The sequence below is a fragment of the Aulostomus chinensis genome, chromosome 13 (assembly GCF_037954235.1).
Source record: "Aulostomus chinensis isolate RoL2024-O1b breed Wild chromosome 13, RoL_Achi_v1.0, whole genome shotgun sequence".
Lineage (NCBI taxonomy): Eukaryota > Metazoa > Chordata > Actinopteri > Syngnathiformes > Aulostomidae > Aulostomus > Aulostomus chinensis.
The window spans coordinates 23,256,132-23,273,335 of NC_141332.1; the positions used below are offsets into that span (position 1 = coordinate 23,256,132).

The 17,204-nt window shown below is 40.4% G+C and overlaps 1 protein-coding gene across 3 annotated transcripts in view; it reads right to left on the reverse strand.

Moving 5' to 3' along the window:
• LOC147251458 (teneurin-3) overlaps positions 1–17,204 on the reverse strand; it is a 154,796-nt gene that overhangs the window by 76,967 nt on the left and 60,625 nt on the right. For all 3 annotated transcript variants that reach the window (XM_086222155.1, XM_086222156.1, XM_086222157.1), the window contains one exon: positions 6,476–6,701. In XM_086222155.1, the coding sequence (XP_086078281.1) occupies positions 6,476–6,701 (226 nt within the window). The remainder of the gene's footprint in view (positions 1–6,475; positions 6,702–17,204) is intronic.

Below are 17,204 nucleotides of genomic sequence, written 5' to 3' on the forward strand. Positions count from 1 at the left end.
TGCACTATTTAGTGGTGCATAATGAAAGACTGAACAATTTAAATGCATATACTGTTCAATTACCAGCAACATATGGCACGCTGTGGGTGGTTTAGTAAGTCAGCTATATTTGAGTCATTTATATTCCTGCTGCTTCGTACCAATGAATGTAGAACTGAGCTAAAAGGTGTTGGAATCTGTGCGTAGCAGAGTCAAATTCCTGAACTGGACATTTATTGTGCTCAGCGTTTCAAGTAATTTCGATTCTCATGTTCTTCATGTCTGTCTCTTTTTTTTCTTCTAAAGAGCAAACTGAAGGGGTCTGAAGATGAAATACTTTTGGACATGATTAACAAACTGCAGAGCAGTGTAAATGTCTCCAGCTTTACACACTGGATGACCGGCTGTAATTGATTACAGCCAGTGTGATGCAACAAGGCACATTACTATGCTAATCCAGCCATCCCAAGCGAGAGCAATGTGTTGTATGTATGTGTGTGTGTGTGTATGGGTGTGTGGGGGTGCCTGTGTGTGTGTGTGCGTCAGAGACAATCAAGAAAGTGTGAGACTCAGAGAGAGCAAATGAATGGCCGTGTGTCAGTGCCATCTCAGTGTGTTTGCATGCACGCCTGTCCATCCCATTGAGAAGCCGGCAACACAAAAGCAGCAGCGAGTCTGCTCTCCTCTCCTCTCACAACATTGCTTGTCATCGGGATGACATTTGAAAATATCCTCACAGAGGACAAAAGACTAAACAGGGAGTGGGTGGATTTTGTATTGCTGAACTCCAGCTGGAGGGGTGAGAGAGCACTCCAGAAACAATGCAAATCGAAGCCGTCAGAATATGTAATCTCCCTATTAGCTGCCAGTCTGTGTTAGCGTTAGCATTTCAAGGTGAGGGCAGGAATAATCAGGCCACTTAAGTCTGCAGTCAAAATTTTTAAAAAGGGGGCTACAGATGTGGTGCAGCAGCATCACAGTCACTCGTTTTCACACCCGCTGCCGTCGCCACCACTCTCCCCCAGATCACCACCTGCCCTCCAGACAGGGGGTCTGCTAGCAGGTGCTATTCTGGTGCTGAAAGATCTGTGACCATGTGATGGTATTTCAGTCCCACTATGGGTTTTTTTGGTGATGCCCACGGAGACCAGCACCGTGCCTTTATGAATCTCTCCCTCAACATGCTTGGATGGTTTGCACAAGACATGCATTAGGTTTAACAAGTTTGACTAGATTTGGCAGGTGTTCAGCTCTTATATACATTTTTGATGGTCTCTCTGTGCCTGCCACAACAGTCGACTTCCTGCTCTAATATATTGCAAGAATGTGTACTTCCATCTGACACATGGACATTTCATCAGTTTTTAACACTTGAACCCTAGAATGCACACGCAATTAATTCAGCCGAGATGCAGAACCAAAAGCAATGTTCTTCCCTAAATTCTGAAAAACACATTATGAACATTTTTATCTAGTATTTGCTTAACAACAGAATTTAAACAGAGGATACCTGATGGTATGCTAATGCTAGCTTTACCGCATCAATAGAATGGCATCGGAAAGTGTCCCTAAATCTGGAAATATATCAGTATTTTTGAATTTTGAGTTTCCTCATATAAAGTCAAAGACTTTTTAAAAAGACATTTCAGTTGTATGAGGTGAAATGCGATCTGTGGTTAATAGGAGCTTAAGATATTTAAGCATCTTGTTCCACAACATAAACAACTGCATTTGAGCTTAAAAAATAAATAAATAAATAATCATAAAACGAAAAAAAGTGAAATGTATGTAAGTTTCATAAACTTGCAGGAGAGCTTATTTACTGCAAAGATGGAAAAATTCAATGTAAAAAACTCCCTGGCTTTTTAGTTTCCCCATGGCGATGCCAACTTCCCTTCAGGGAAAATATAGGTAGTGTGCTTGACAGACATATCTTAAACATGTCAGTTATGTGGCTTTCAAAAACGGAATTGTTTCGCATGACAGTTACTAGAATAAAAAAAGAAAATGTGTCATGATGTATTGTGTCATCCCTGTAAGCAGGTTAACATTATGGCACCATAAGACTAAAAAAAAAAAAGGGAGGGGGGTGACAAGTTCATTGCTCACTGTCTTTTCATGAAAGCTTATTTGCTGCCAAAAATCATGTGGAAGAAATACATTTTTAAGCTTCTAAGCTTTTAAGCAATGAAACAGTTTAAACAGTGGCCTAGCATACAGTGGAAAATATTGCTAAACTCTGGAACCACTACAGAAATGTGTATCTGGCACCGAAGATGTTGTCAAAATAATTTAAAGGGAGAGCATGAGAATAAGAAAAACATCTGTCTTGAGGATTACAGCTTTGTCTCCACCACCACCCTGTCTGGCAGGTGACCAAGCATCACCATCAAAACTCCATCCTCCTCCAAAGGGATAGTTGGCTTGTCATGTACACGTGACTAATCAGTCCAGCTACAGTCCTGACACTGAGGCTGATGAATAAAAAAAAAAAAAAATGCTCCTCCTCTGATGTGAAGCATGACTGCCTGAATCACTATATACACACAAACAAGTCCTCACTCACACACACACCCTTCCTCGGCTTGCCTCTGCTCCTCTTTTTCACCCCTCAGAACAATTCTAACACATTTTCTTGATGAAAAATGTGCTGTCTGTGGGACACTTGATTTTGCAGTGGGGACCTAATTTCATTTCACCCAGGGACTCCCTTGACACATGAATCCGATGAGGATTGACAGTACATTCATAATTGCATCGTGTGACGAGGCAAGCCTTCAAAAAGACTCATTCTTAAATGTCATGATGACAATTCAAGCTGATTCTTATTGAATCCACGTTTTCAAAAAAAAAAAAAATAAAATGAAAAGGCTCTCAAGGGCATACATATGTAAGCGAAGATGCCTTCTTGTCCCTTATCCAGTGGAGCCCTTATAGAGCTTATAGCTGCATCCATAAAGGTGTGACACATACCGTATGGATGTAATTTCCACTTAGAGGAAATGACAAGTCTTATGAAAAATTAATTCAATGTAATATTTCTCATTGAAAATACAACGCGTATCTATTTTAGTGGAGCCAAGTGGTTAGTAAAAGGAACCTGAGGGGTTTATTAAAAGTACTCTACACACTTTTAAGATGTGAATGTCTCCTGATCACTGGAGAACGCCCCCAAACGGCCAGAAGCTCTGTTGGCAACTAATTGAGCCCTTTATGGAGAGTTCTTTATGAGCGTCGTACAGAACAAAAGCAGAGGTGGAATAATTACATCGGATGTATATGTGTGAGTACATGGATGTCTTCTGATCTGGTAGCTCATGATGAGGGATTCTTAGGATGAAATTTATGTGAATTCTTCAGATAACTTTCTGAATATTCAAGAATTACCAATATATTTCAGAAGTGTCATTATAAACAGATCAATGTGGCCAAGCCCTATGTGTACTGAATGGGTTTATTCTGAAATAATAAAACGATTAAACTCAAGGAGATCACGTGTTTGTTTGACTGGCAGCGGGATTACATAAAAGTATGAGGCCAAATTTCAACAGGCTTGGTGGAAGGGTGTCGCGTGGGCCAAGGAGGAACCCACTCAATTTTGATGAATTACCAAAAAATTATTATTATTTTTTCTTTCGTCATTTGGTCAAGCCGAGTTTGCCTTGGCGGATATTTTACATTAAAAAAAACAACAACAACAACAAAAACAATAACCAAAAACAAAAAAACCCGAAAGACATAAAAGCTGCCTGTTTAAAATTTACCTCACATAATTCAAGAAGTCCTTTTCTGTCAATCTACGCTGAGCTTAATCTGCATAACAAGAACGAATCCCTCAAGACAAGAGTTTACCACTAGAATATTTGAGATAAAACTTAAAATCTTAAGGGGGATTAACATCAATTTACGTTATTATGAAACACTGAAAAGGGACTTTTTGGTACACGTATACACTTTAAATGCAACCTGTATGCATAAGCTTGTTTCACTTGTTTGATTTCTCTTTCTTCCTGACTTGTTAAGGGGAGCTTCATCTGTCTGATCCATACGTTTGATCTTTCCAAACCACGGCTGTCAAGAAGCCAAAATTAAACTTAGTGTCTTGACACAGCTTTTCCAGTCTGATCCCGGCGAGATAAGTGACTTAATCCACTCACCATATCATAATGAGCAGAGTGCTTACCGAGAGCTGCACTTCACCCCTTTAAAAGAATACAGGAACACAGGAAGCTATTCAACGTGAAATCTAGTTGTGGCAAATTAGCACACTTGTAATTTGAACATTTTTTATATGGGAGTTTACACAAACACACACACACACACACACACACACACACACACACACACACACACACATAATTCATGAGTGCTAATTGATGTAAAAGTAGCTAATGCTGTCAGATGAGTGCTTTATTTTCAAGGAGGTCATGTCCTAGGGAATATATGACTCATATTTGCTCCATCAAACTGCACTGAAGAGTTTTAGTTACAACTGGACATGCCAGCACATACAGTACTTTGTACCGCATGACAAGAGAAATTCCTATTGATGGAGGGGCTTTAAAAGAAATTCAAACCCCTGTGGTAGCCGCGGCCACCTACGTATGACTTTGCTTGCCCAAACTCCCCCTTAGGCAGCCTAATAAATACTTTCTGAAGCTTCTGTTTACATTTCCCAACCTGGTGGTTTTCTTGACATCTGCAATTATGTGGTGAACAGGGTCTTCCCTTTTGGCCCTGTTGGTTCACAGCAGCCTTCTTTTCTCCCACCCACTGACAAGCACTTGATTTAGAGTCCGCTGTGGCGATAGTGATTTATGCCTTGGCTGATGATAGGTGTATACATATTGTTTTGTCGATATTGCTTAAGACAGCTCAAGGTCATCACGCAGTTTGGGTCTTCCCCAGAAAGCGAAACTGTCACAGCACATCCCAGTTGACTCAATCAGATGGTAAGAGGTTGTTACTCCTTGCTGTGACAGATGAAATTCGAAGTTTACATGCATCTAAGCCCCTAGAAAGGCTGCGCTACTGTGCCAGGGAAATAACAGTCTCCAATGCAATCATCTACTCAAGGCCGTCTCCGAGTCACAGCCCCAACGTACCACACTTCATTAGCCAAATATTTAAAGATGACTTATTAAGAAAGGTGAAAGTCCTGTTTCAGGAGGACAACTTGGCAAAGGCTACGAGGATAAAGTTGCCTTTTTGTGGATTGAAAATCTTGATTACACACGATTGGAATACCAGGTTCCATCATACATTCTGGTTTGTCTTATTTGAGCTGTCAGCTTCCCTGGTAAGTTGCTTAAAACAGCTAATAGACCTATGAACCCTTAAAGTCGTAATTCTCTCCCCTCTTATAAAAGAGAAATATTAGTCATATTTGTCAAAATCAGCAGGAACCAGATTGTGCCATGTACAATTTTGACACCTGAGGTGACATGCTAAAATAGGTACATGCCATATTAAATCCTGCAGTAAATCATCATTTTATCATTCCCTCTTTGTGTCAGCTGGCAGCGCTAAAAATATTATACAATCTTCAGGTGTTACTAATTATTCTTCACTTTTTATATTCTTATTCTGTCGATGCCAATCCCTAGAGTTCCAGGCACATCCTTTTCATACAAAAGCAAGTTCTCTTGCAGAATTAGGCAGATGCGCAGAACACCACTGATAAAAGAATATATCAGGAGTGTTTATTATGTTCTCCTTTAAAATCTTTGCACATCAAATTATTATAGAAATCTAAAAGAGAGCAAAACACACACATCTTTTAAAACTGTTGTTAGTGCCTTTTTGTGAAGAGAAATACAACACTGCAGCCTATATAATGTATGTCTCATGTTATGTTTGACAGTCTAGAGCTCAGTTAATATTTTTTCCCTGTATAAGTTGAAGAATTTTGCTTTCAAGGTGTTTTTTTCTTTCCTTTTAAAGCCTGACATGTCCAAACAGTATCTCACCAAAAAATCTGTGCCTGCGAGACACTAGATAATTATCTGGAGTGGATATTTGTGCCAAATTTGAAGTAATTGCCTCCAGCCGCTCCAGAGATATCATAATAACGAGACATCGAAATCATGGAGCCTGTGGCTCCCGGCTGAACTGAACGGAGGCAGAGAAAGAAACTGAAGTCCCTCAGCCACAGTCACTGTTTCACTGCTGCCTGTTAATGTGAACAAAATGTGGCACACCAGCTGTCAAACGAAATAAGTGTAAAAAATATATGTTTTAACCATCCTTTTTCCATCATAATTTTTAAATATGGCGTCTTAAAATTTGGCATATGTTAATAAAATATTGTACTTCCAAGACCTGACACAAAAGTGAAATTAAAATAAACATTTCCAACGCAACTTTGCTTTTTTGACATGGCAAAGTTTTCCTGATAATTTATTTCACATCATTTGAGTCAGCGTAAATGGCTTTATGATGACACCTGGATGTAAAAGTCCCAGAGCTGTGTTGTAGGTCATTGTGGGTTGCTCACCTGCTCTCCAGGGCCACATTGCTGCCCAGGACCCAGCTGTCCTGCAGCTGGACACATTCCGCCGTACTCTGCAAGTCGGCCGCCAGGCCGGCTGTGGGTGGCGGGCTCGGGCCCCTCTGATTGGCCAGTGAGCTACGGCTCAGGGATGTGATGGAGGGATGCTGCTTGTGTGGAGGTGGAGCTGGTGGGAGAGGAGGTGGACCTTGTGGACTTGAGAGATGGTCGCCTGCAGAGGAGGAAGATGCATCAGAATATGTTTTTGTGTACATATTAGCAATAAACAATGAGTACAATTTACTTTCCTGATTAAAATGACACGCAGAGTACATAAAAAGGATTTTGAAGAGACTGCAGGAAGAGAAAGCATCTGCTGCGTAAGTAAAATATGAAGGCAAACAGCCAACTAACAGACCCTGAGAAGCAAATACAACCAAGAGCAAGACATTAAATTGAGATGCAACCACTGCAAAAAAAGACCAGAAATAAGAACCACTTTTACGGCAACTGACATAATTGTCACAAAATGCCACACGGCTGACAGTTGGGTTCTCTTAAACAGAAGGTCACTTAGAGAGGCAGCTGTTCTTTTATGGGCGCTTAACGCAATGTTTCATGTTTGATTACAGCCAGAGAAGACTCTCAAATAACTAATGACCAGAACATCCATTAGAGCTCTGAGAGAACAGGTTTTCCAATTTCACACAAAGCTGTGTAATTGGCCCCCAGAATGGCATGTGGTGATTATCTATCCATCTTCGCTGTTTAAAAGGTAAGAACCCACCGTGCTGACAATTCTGATTTGCTCCAATGAGCTCCAAATGGGCAACTTCTTTCCAGGCTTGCAGAGGCTGCTTGGAGAAGCACGGAGAGGCGTCTGTATAAGAGCCGTTGTTGATTTTACATTGACAGCATGAATTTTTATTAAGGAGTAATATTTGAAGCAAATGAATACTAGAGGTCGGTTCTGGTGCATGATTTTAGCTTTTCTCTCTCAACCCAGAATAAAGACCTTTTGGGGAAGATCTGCCGTTCGCTGGAAATTCATTTAAAAGACATCATCCATTGTTTTGAGGGGTCTTACTGTAAAGGCCTTGCAATCTTAGCTCAGTCAGTGCAGTTCTCACTCACATAAAACAAGCTGTTCAGTGCAGGGACATTGCAGTCTGTTCTATAGAGGCAAGCACATGTGAGCCATTCAGAGATAGAAAATCACTCCTACCACTTTGAGGTAAAAACCTTTAGGCTACTGCACATGTAGGCTATTGGAACTAGACTAGAGAATATCTTTCTCACATTCAAAGAGGCAATACATCAGAAATATTCTGTAAGGAATATTGGAATAAGCTGGCCAAGAGTTCACTGCAGGGATAGCAGAAGCAGCAGCACATCGTTTTTTTTTTTTCTGAACATTTCTTTGCATCACTTCATGTTTGGAATGTGATTTTTTTTTTAATACTCTAAAGATAACGAGGAGCAAAATCAGGAGAGACAAGAGTGCGCAGGACCAGTGTGTCAAAAAATGAATTAATATCGGACTTAAATTGCACGGCGGTTTGCAAGAGTATGCAGCTATAAATTATATGAGCAAAATCAGATTAGTTATTTTCTTTTTGTTGAATGTGCTTTGATTTTGAATTAGAGTTTAATGAAATCCAATCATGTATGATCCCTTCATCATATCTCACCAGCTTCTTTGAAAAAAATTCGGAATCCTGGCACATGAATTACCTGCAGATCAACTGCAGCATTGGCATTTGAAAAATACAGGCCTGCCATGACTTTGTGATTCTGAGTACAAGACATCCCACTCATCTTCTGGGTTAGACAGGGAGCTCTATTAGAAAAGTGCTAAGCAGGCTAATAGAATTGTGGATTATCAACAAGTGCCGACTGGTTTTCCCTCACCTCTGGGTCTTATTCCACTGTGCAAGCCTGCAGCACCCATGAGTTCCACTTCACTTTCCAGCGGACGCATTTTTCACCAGCACACACACTCATGTAGCAGTGCGAAGTCAATAATGGTGAGAGGGAAATGAAGCAAAGGGGTTCTAAAAACAGAAAATGATCTAACGCGGAGCTAAGTGGGATGCTGATGGCCATAAAGAACTACATTTACATTTTGAGGTAAATGAGGTTTAAATGGATTGTGAATCAAGGTAAAACCTGAATAATGTTTAAAAATACAGTCCTGAATTCCAAAAAGACACAGTCAATCCCAGGCAGCTATGCAGATTTTATTTTTACCTTAGTGACAAAATAAATGACAGACATTTGACAAATACGTGTGCACTTGCCATCATGTCTTCAGACCAATGTAACTCATATAATATGATGATGGCCTAGTTTGCATCCAACACGTAATGACAATTTAAATAACAAATAATAGTTAACAAATTTAAATCAATGCTGAATAAACATACAAAACTCTCTGTGTAACAGCCATAAAATTAAATATATTTATCCATGCGCATGAGCACAAATTTCCATTTTTTTTAAGTAATCCATGTTACCTAAAATAAGCAAATTTATGCCAATTCACTCAAAATTAACACATTAAAATGTTGTGAAGACGACTTAAACTGCAGTGAGTCATATCTTAAAATATTAACAAAGTACAAGTACAATGTGTTGCTGGGGATAGAGTCCACACGGCAATCACACATTAGTTACAACAAGTCCACTCTCATCATCACTGGTCTCGAATCAGTCGGGCATTCACGAATACACAGTATCTTAAGTAAAATTAAACATTCAAAAAGGAAAAGGATTTGACATGCAGCAATTCTGACTGCATAGTTGGACTGCAAGGACCTCATGACCTGAAATAAAACCCACTGTCTGTCTATGCTGCAAAGAGCACACAATGTCTAGGGGTATGAAAAGAAAAGACCACTTGAAATGTTTTGTTTGACTTTGCTATGAAATGACGAAGTGAAACAGCAAATGTGTTTGGCTTTTCAGAAGTAATAAGGCAAGACAAAAGTCAATAACTACTGAAATACAAGCCGGAGAACGTCAGGGTAAATAACCTGTTCTGACACAGAAAATGTCAAGTAAATGCTCTAAAAATTAGCTGCTCTTATGTTTCAATTATTGTTTGTTTACCCGAAAATGATTGCCATTTAAATACTAAAGTGCAGGAACTGACCCAGTTACTGAGGATGAAGCAACAGCTGGGAGGACTAATATGAAGTAGAAACCCCCCCTCCCACTAACCTTAATCAACCTTCCAATTCAACAAATTCCCCAACACCTCCTTATGAGCACATAAGTCTTTAGAGAAACTGCACCGGTCACTTAAGCCTTTGAGATATTACTGAACGTGTGGACTTTTAAGACTAAATTATGCAAACATTTTTCTTGGTGAAGGGGTTTTCTCAGAGTCCCAAATCTCAGTGAGATCAGGATCATAACTGTAATTTTTCTGCATACTGCTGATCTGCAATATGTATGGAAGCCGAGGCTACATGCTGGGCAAGTGGACCCTGAGGCTAAACGTCTCCATTAAGTTCAAGATTTTTCTTCATTTAAGACACAAAGCTTCCCTGAGAGATTTTCTGTCAATCTGTATTTTTACCGTACTGGGGGGCACTGGATCATATCGGGGGGGCGGGGGTGGTTAAGGGCCACCAGGTTTGCAGCAGTAGAGGAAGAAGAAGATGAAGTAGCTGCAGACCTTGGACAACTTAAGTGGACACAAACAAATGCAGTGGATGCAGGTAAAAAGTGAATAAAAATTCATTGGTTTTCTGGTTTCAGTGAAGGCAGAAATGAGTCCTTTGCTGGTTTAATGTTTGGATCAAGACCATCTATTTAATACAATCTTTTACTTTTCATTTTATCATTATCTTCTATTTTCCTGATTCCCGTTTTAATTCTTATTAGGACAATGCTTGAGGAATGTTTGTTATGTTGTGGCTAATGTTTTTTTCCCCCCGCATTTTATCATATCTGTTTTTGTTATATATTTTTGGAAAGTAAACTTAGCTTCTATTTTTTTGCCCCAATGTTTTTTGCTACTTACTCGCATTTGAAATGCAAGTAAAGAAACTAAACGTGAGATTAACATTCTGAAAAAAAGTAGATCAATAATCTGCTTGAAAGGGACGACTGTCTGGCAGTTTTGTTCCTCTACTTTTTATCTGAAATCTGACTTTTTGATGGAAATGACCTGTGTGTTTAGGTGCTGCAAGTCCTCGGCAGCAGCCCTGAGCTTGCTTCCAGCCCAGGGCTCTTTGCTGCTGCCTACATTTCATGTCTGTCTCCAAAAGACTATCAAATGAAGACTCAAAACTATTGTACCCCAAAATGTAATTCTAAAACAGAATAGATGAGTCCAGAAAAAAAAAAAAAACCTGTTTGTGTACAACACTAGAAGCTCTGTTCCTCTTTTGATACAGTACCTGTTTAGATATTCATCGAACAGAATATTTGGAGCTTTGAAAGATCATTTTGTCAAATATGCCAGTGCTCGCTGGCAACATTTTGTTTTGTTTTTTTTAAGGAAAAGGCTGGCGGGGAAGGAGCTCATCACTTTTCTGCACAGCATCGGTGTCACAATGTGAGAGCAGTGTAAGCCACCACGTTGTCTTTCCTTTAAGGCGTTTACACTCAGGCCAGACTCTCCCTACCGTGAAAACCTGTGAGTGATGACCTCAGTGTGATTCCGTGTAGCACAATGTGTCTTCATTGTGTTCCTTACTACCGAAGTTGGAGGTTTGAAAGGCTACGAGCCAAACCACGCTAAAATATGGATTACATCTTCCACTGCTTAACAATGGCAGGATCGTGTGTGTGTGTGTGTGTGTAAAGAAAAAAAACATTCTAATCAATGAGCCTTTAAGAAAGCTTGGCATTGTCTTCCATCAAGACACGGGGAATTAAACTGGCCTTTCAAGAGCAGGTTCAGTGACTGCGAAGGCAGATGAAACAGCTGTGCGCTTTATGGGGCTTTGCTTTGAAATCAGATCAAGACGGATGCCTGCTTTGCTGATTCCTCAACGTCAGCTTGTCATCATCTACATCAGCGACATGCTTTAAAAGACCTTTGTGACTAATATCACATGCCAGTGCTGAAACGACAGACTAATTCCTCTCTTAATGATGCTTGCAATATCTCTCAAATGAGGCTTTATGAGGCCTTGGTGTTTTTACAGAAACTCGTCCCGGAGCGGATCTTTGTTGCAGTTCCTCTGTTTTTAGAGGTTTGTGGCCTGAGACATTAGACAGAGGTTGGGGCTGCGTTGGGGCTAAGTGAACCAAAACAGTCAACAAACAGAAGAAAACCTCACTGAAATGGCTCAAGCTCTATCAATCATGAATTTTTACCCCCCCCCCCCCCCCCCCCAATTTTAAAATGCAAGTTCACCCCACTATGCCAGTCATTGCTCCACCCCCTCTGTTGCTCTGGGAATCCCCTACAGGCATCCTCTGTCACATGTCAAGTCATCGGCTGCATCTTTTCACCAGCAGGATGTAGCACGGTGGGAGCATCATGATGTTTCATCCACTTCCCATAACAGGCGACTGGAGGAGGAGCTAGTGCAGCGACCAGGACACATCCCTTCATGCTGCTTCTCGCCCGCAGAAATGGTCAAAAGTGTGTATCCGGAAACCCCGACTATCACAGACAAATCCAAGATAACAACCAGCGTGTTGATAGCCAACAATCAACTGCTGCACCATTCATGGAATTTAATCCATTTTACAGAACCGTGTCAGAGGCTATCATTGCGTGCAAGCCGAGACCAGTTTTAGCCACATCAGCCTCCGACAGTCATACTCTGATGTCCGGGCCTATTTTGTGACTATGACTCTTAAGAAACGTATTTTTTTAAATCTAATTTAAGCACAGTAAAGTCAAATATATCCTGCACATACTGTAATGTACCATCAATGAGTTGGGGATGGAATTAAAAGCCGTTTTGCACTCATTAAGTTTGGCAAGCTTCGCAAAAGCCTTTTCATATTCATTGTGTAGAAAAGGTCTTGTGCCATTTTACTCTCCATTAAGGGACTGATGCAACTGCTAATGGAATTGAAAGGGCATTTGCTTTGACTGGCTTGGCCTTCAGTACGGAAATTGCAATATGTGTTCATCATAAGATTTCCAGAAAAATAACTCACACCTCTTACACAGCTTTTCTATTAGGGCTTTTTCCTTTACAAACGAATATAATCACATTAAAATTTGCAACACCTTTGAACTCCCGAAAGCTTAAATTTCAGAGAGCATATGGTAAAATAAAAGGAGACCTCTTACATAATTGCGGTTTGATTTCATATGCAATGAATAATGGAATGATTTCATGATTAAACATGGCATTTGGACCGGGTGGAATGTTTATATATGTCAAGTCAATAAATTCTCATCACTGCCTAGTTCACTACTCGGTTGTCTGGTTCAACACTGGCAGTTTTTCCTCAGTAGAAAGAGACGGCAGCTTCACCATGGGAAGCCCTGAAGGTAAAGTGGGGGGTAACGTTGTCAGGGGGTGTACCTGGTGGAATTCGGGACCATCAGAACAACCTTGCCCTGGGTGAGTTTTGGGGATTTTCTCTGCAAGAGAGTTGGCAATTTTCAGGGGTTTAAAGAGAAAAATGCAGTATGAATTCCATCATATTTTCTGCCACCTTTACTGCTCTTACAGGTTTGCCCACTCCTCTCCTGACTACTATCTGATCAAACAGCTCAAATGTATTTGAAGCTATTTCTCTGTGGGGGAATCTGGATGTAACCAATATTTCAAGCATTACATAACCATTGCATTGTAGAAAATAAAACAAAATCCCATCAGTTATTCAGCAGGCATTTATCAACTGACATTTGACGCCAACTCTAGACTGACATCCATCTGAAAAGTGTGATTTTTTTTAACAGACTTACTAAAGTTGAGACGCACTGTGAATACAGGCCTGTTCACGTCACCATTAGTCCATCTTTCCCTCTGTCTCGTTCTCTCCCCCAGACATTGCTACAGATGGCGGATCATCACACAGATGATGACTGCTTAGCAGTTCTTTCTGACAGCTCTCCGATTACATAGCAATTACACTCCTCTCAAAAGCTGCTTTGACAATTAGCTCGCTGACAAAACACTTAGTTGCATTATCATGTGTGGACATTTTTTTGCTTTCTTGTTTATCGAAGCAGACTGCGTTCACGTATCTAGGTAAAATGTTACATCTGACAGGGGAAGCTCAGTGTATGCGACTGTGGAGCGACTGCATGTCATACATGTTGAGCCTGCATAGAGTGCCAGTTTTGATTCGACTGAAATCACTGGTGGTTTTTCACACACTAATTCATTCCATCGTGCAGTCACAATAACAGTGTTTATAATGACAGAACTGTACCAGTCAAAAACATTCTCTGTGGTTAACCTGTTAACAGTTAATTGTAGACACTCTTTATTCTGTCATGACACGGATGGAGAGACAATTTAGACTGATGCCAATAATTGTGAGAAAGAGAACGCAGGGACATATCAGCCAAAATATACCACTGATTTTTTTTTTTTTTTTTTTTTTTTAGGAGAAATGTAGCCTAATGGAGACAGGACAGTCTTATCCTAAAAATTAACTTTATCATGTAAATTGATGGACATCCCTGCACTGAACTGTAACATCACTTCACATGTGGAAACGTTAGCCTGCTCAAGACAGGATTTTCAGGGCTAAAATTAAGCCAATATTCTTTTTGCATTGATCTGTCAAACGTAGGTATGAAAAACCTATGACAAGAGGCGGCATGGCTCAGAGGTAGGGCGGCCGTCTAGCAACCAAAGAGTTGCTGGTTTGCTCCTCACTTCCCCCCGTTGAGCATGTTGAAATGTCCTTGAGCAAGATACTGAACCCCTAATTGCTCCTGATAGCCCTGCGACGGACTGGTGACCCGTCCAGGGTGAACCCCGTCTCTCGTCCAATGTCCACAGGGGGAGGCTCCAGCCCCCCCCCCCCCCCCCCCCCACACACACACACACACACACACACACTTGCAACCCTTAATGGATATGTGGTATAGAAAATGGATAGATGGATATGTTACGTTCCTTGTGGCAACACAAGGAATAACACAAACAGCAAAAACTTGATGAAAACTTATGGCAAATATAAATATAATAAAAGGTTTACCTTTATTATCTAAAATGACATCAGTGCTGCAAATTAATTCACTTCGTAAAGGATATGATAATTGTCAATCCCAAAACAATTCTTTAAATCATATTATGTAAAAGGTTTCCATATCAACATTAACTTATACCGGTAAAGGCCAACATATCAGTCAGGCTCCAAATCTCTCAAATCCAAAATTAAGAAAAAACAAACACACTGGAGTTGATGAATGAGGCCAATTCATCAACTGCAGGGGATTATAAAACTATAAAGAGGGGCCAGGATTTACCACAAGATATGTTCAATAGACTCGTAACAGTTCCATTTCAATAAATACCAGGTTTTAGATGTCTTCTCTTGAATCTATAATTTTCAAACTTACCGTGTTGTCTCGGTTGCAGTCGTCATGTTTGCTACTTGTTTTGTGGTTCTGTTTTGATCACAACGGCGGCAAACTGCCACATCCTGTCATCGCCCTCCTCTTTTTGATCCTGGAACAATGGGCCTACTGAAAGCTCCAGCGTCTACGACTGAGACGTTGCTGAGAGATGCTCTTATCCAGATATGTCTCAAAACTAAGTGCTGAGCAGTTGTTTTGGCACTCATCAGAAAACAAGTTGCCAGTCTAAATCTGTCTCCTGAGCATGTTTGAACTGAACTGGCCTTGAGAGTGGTCATTTACTCCATCTAAATTACCCGCCAGACATCGAGATGGTGCCTGGCTGATGGAGCCAACGTGATTCTTTGGTTTAGGAGAGAAGCTTCCTCCACCTAGGGATGCTTCTGATGCTTGCTGAAGAAATGGAAGCACTTTAATTCCCTCTGCACCAAGCCTCTGATTGTCAGGAACAACAACAAGAAAAAACAGATTTATTTTTCCTTTTTTTTTTTCCCTGACTGAAGCTATTTGAATTCGTAATTGCACCAAAAACATGTTGCCTACATAATCTTTGGGGGTCATAGTGTTCTGACATTCTCTAGGAACTATTCATGCCTCTCCTATTTATTTACAGCTCGCTTCCCCAATCACTTGAGAGAGGAAAAAAAAACAAAACACTCATGGTTGTAGTGGCACAGTTTCTCACAATGGCTGCTGTAATTGCATTTCCTGTGCAAATCCCCCACTTTGTGCGGAAACCAGACAAAAGAAGCAATACCCATCTAAAAATGGGAAAGCCTATCTTATCCTGATTAATTGCTGGCAAGTTGTTCTCAACTGGATAGACTCTACTAGCATGGATGACAAAATTTCACCTGCACTGTGAGAAAATCAGAGGTTTGTACATTTCTCTGCATCTCTTTGACACATATCAACATAAGAGTAGACTACTGATGTTGATTCACGTTAAATTCTGCTTTACTGTGAAAATGTAAACTGTGATCAAGCGGCAAATCCTTGATCACATCGTTCACTTACTGAACAATATACAGGGTACATGCCAAAACAAGACAGGGGAGGCAAAATGAGGGACGGCAAAATAACTGAATAATTTTGGTCAAATAACATTTTAAGGAAATTAACACATTTAATGGCCCCCTCACCCCAGGGACCCCACGCGTGTATTTAATTTGTAAATGGAGAGCCACAAGTATATTGCAGCAATGTGCCCAGACTGTGTGTAGTCTGCTTGAAATTAAAAGATGACTTTGACTTCTAAAGTTGATCTGTCCATTAATTCACACATTTACCAAAATCTAATCGAAATGAAATATTTTGAAAGCTTGTCAAAGCCAACCTTGATGGATGAGATTTAGCTAAATTAAGTAATTAAAAACATAATTAGATTTGTTTTTTTTAAATCTATTGACAGCCGTGAAATAACTATTTATTAGTACTTTTATATCACTAATTAAAAAAAAAAAAAAACGAAACATGACACATGCCTAAAAATTCAGTAGCACGTTTAAATGTCAGAGCATGAGTTGAGATCAGTGCTTAATTTGTAAATCATAAGGTGCCGGAACGCACACAAAAACAACATGTAAAACCAGTGCTTAATGTGTAAATCGTAAGGTGCCAGAACGCAGGGACATATCAGCCAAAATATACCACTGATTTTTTTTTTTTTTTTTTTTTTAGGAGAAATGTAGCCTAATGGAGACAGGACAGTCTTATCCTAAAAATTAACTTTATCATGTAAATTGATGGACATCCCTGCACTGAACTGTAACATCACTTCACATGTGGAAACGTTAGCCTGCTCAAGACAGGATTTTCAGGGCTAAAATTAAGCCAATATTCTTTTTGCATTGATCTGTCAAACGTAGGTATGAAAAACCTATGACAAGAGGTGGCATGGCTCAGAGGTAGGGCGGCCGTCTAGCAACCAAAGAGTTGCTGGTTTGCTCCTCACTTCCCCCCGTTGAGCATGTTGAAATGTCCTTGAGCAAGATACTGAACCCCTAATTGCTCCTGATAGCCCTGCGACGGACTGGTGACCCGTCCAGGGTGAACCCCGTCTCTCGTCCAATGTCCACAGGGGGAGGCTCCAGCCCCCCCCCCCAACACACACACACACACACACACACACACTTGCAACCCTTAATGGATATGTGGTATAGAAAATGGATAGGTGGATATGTTACGTTCCTTGTGGCAACACAAGGAATAACA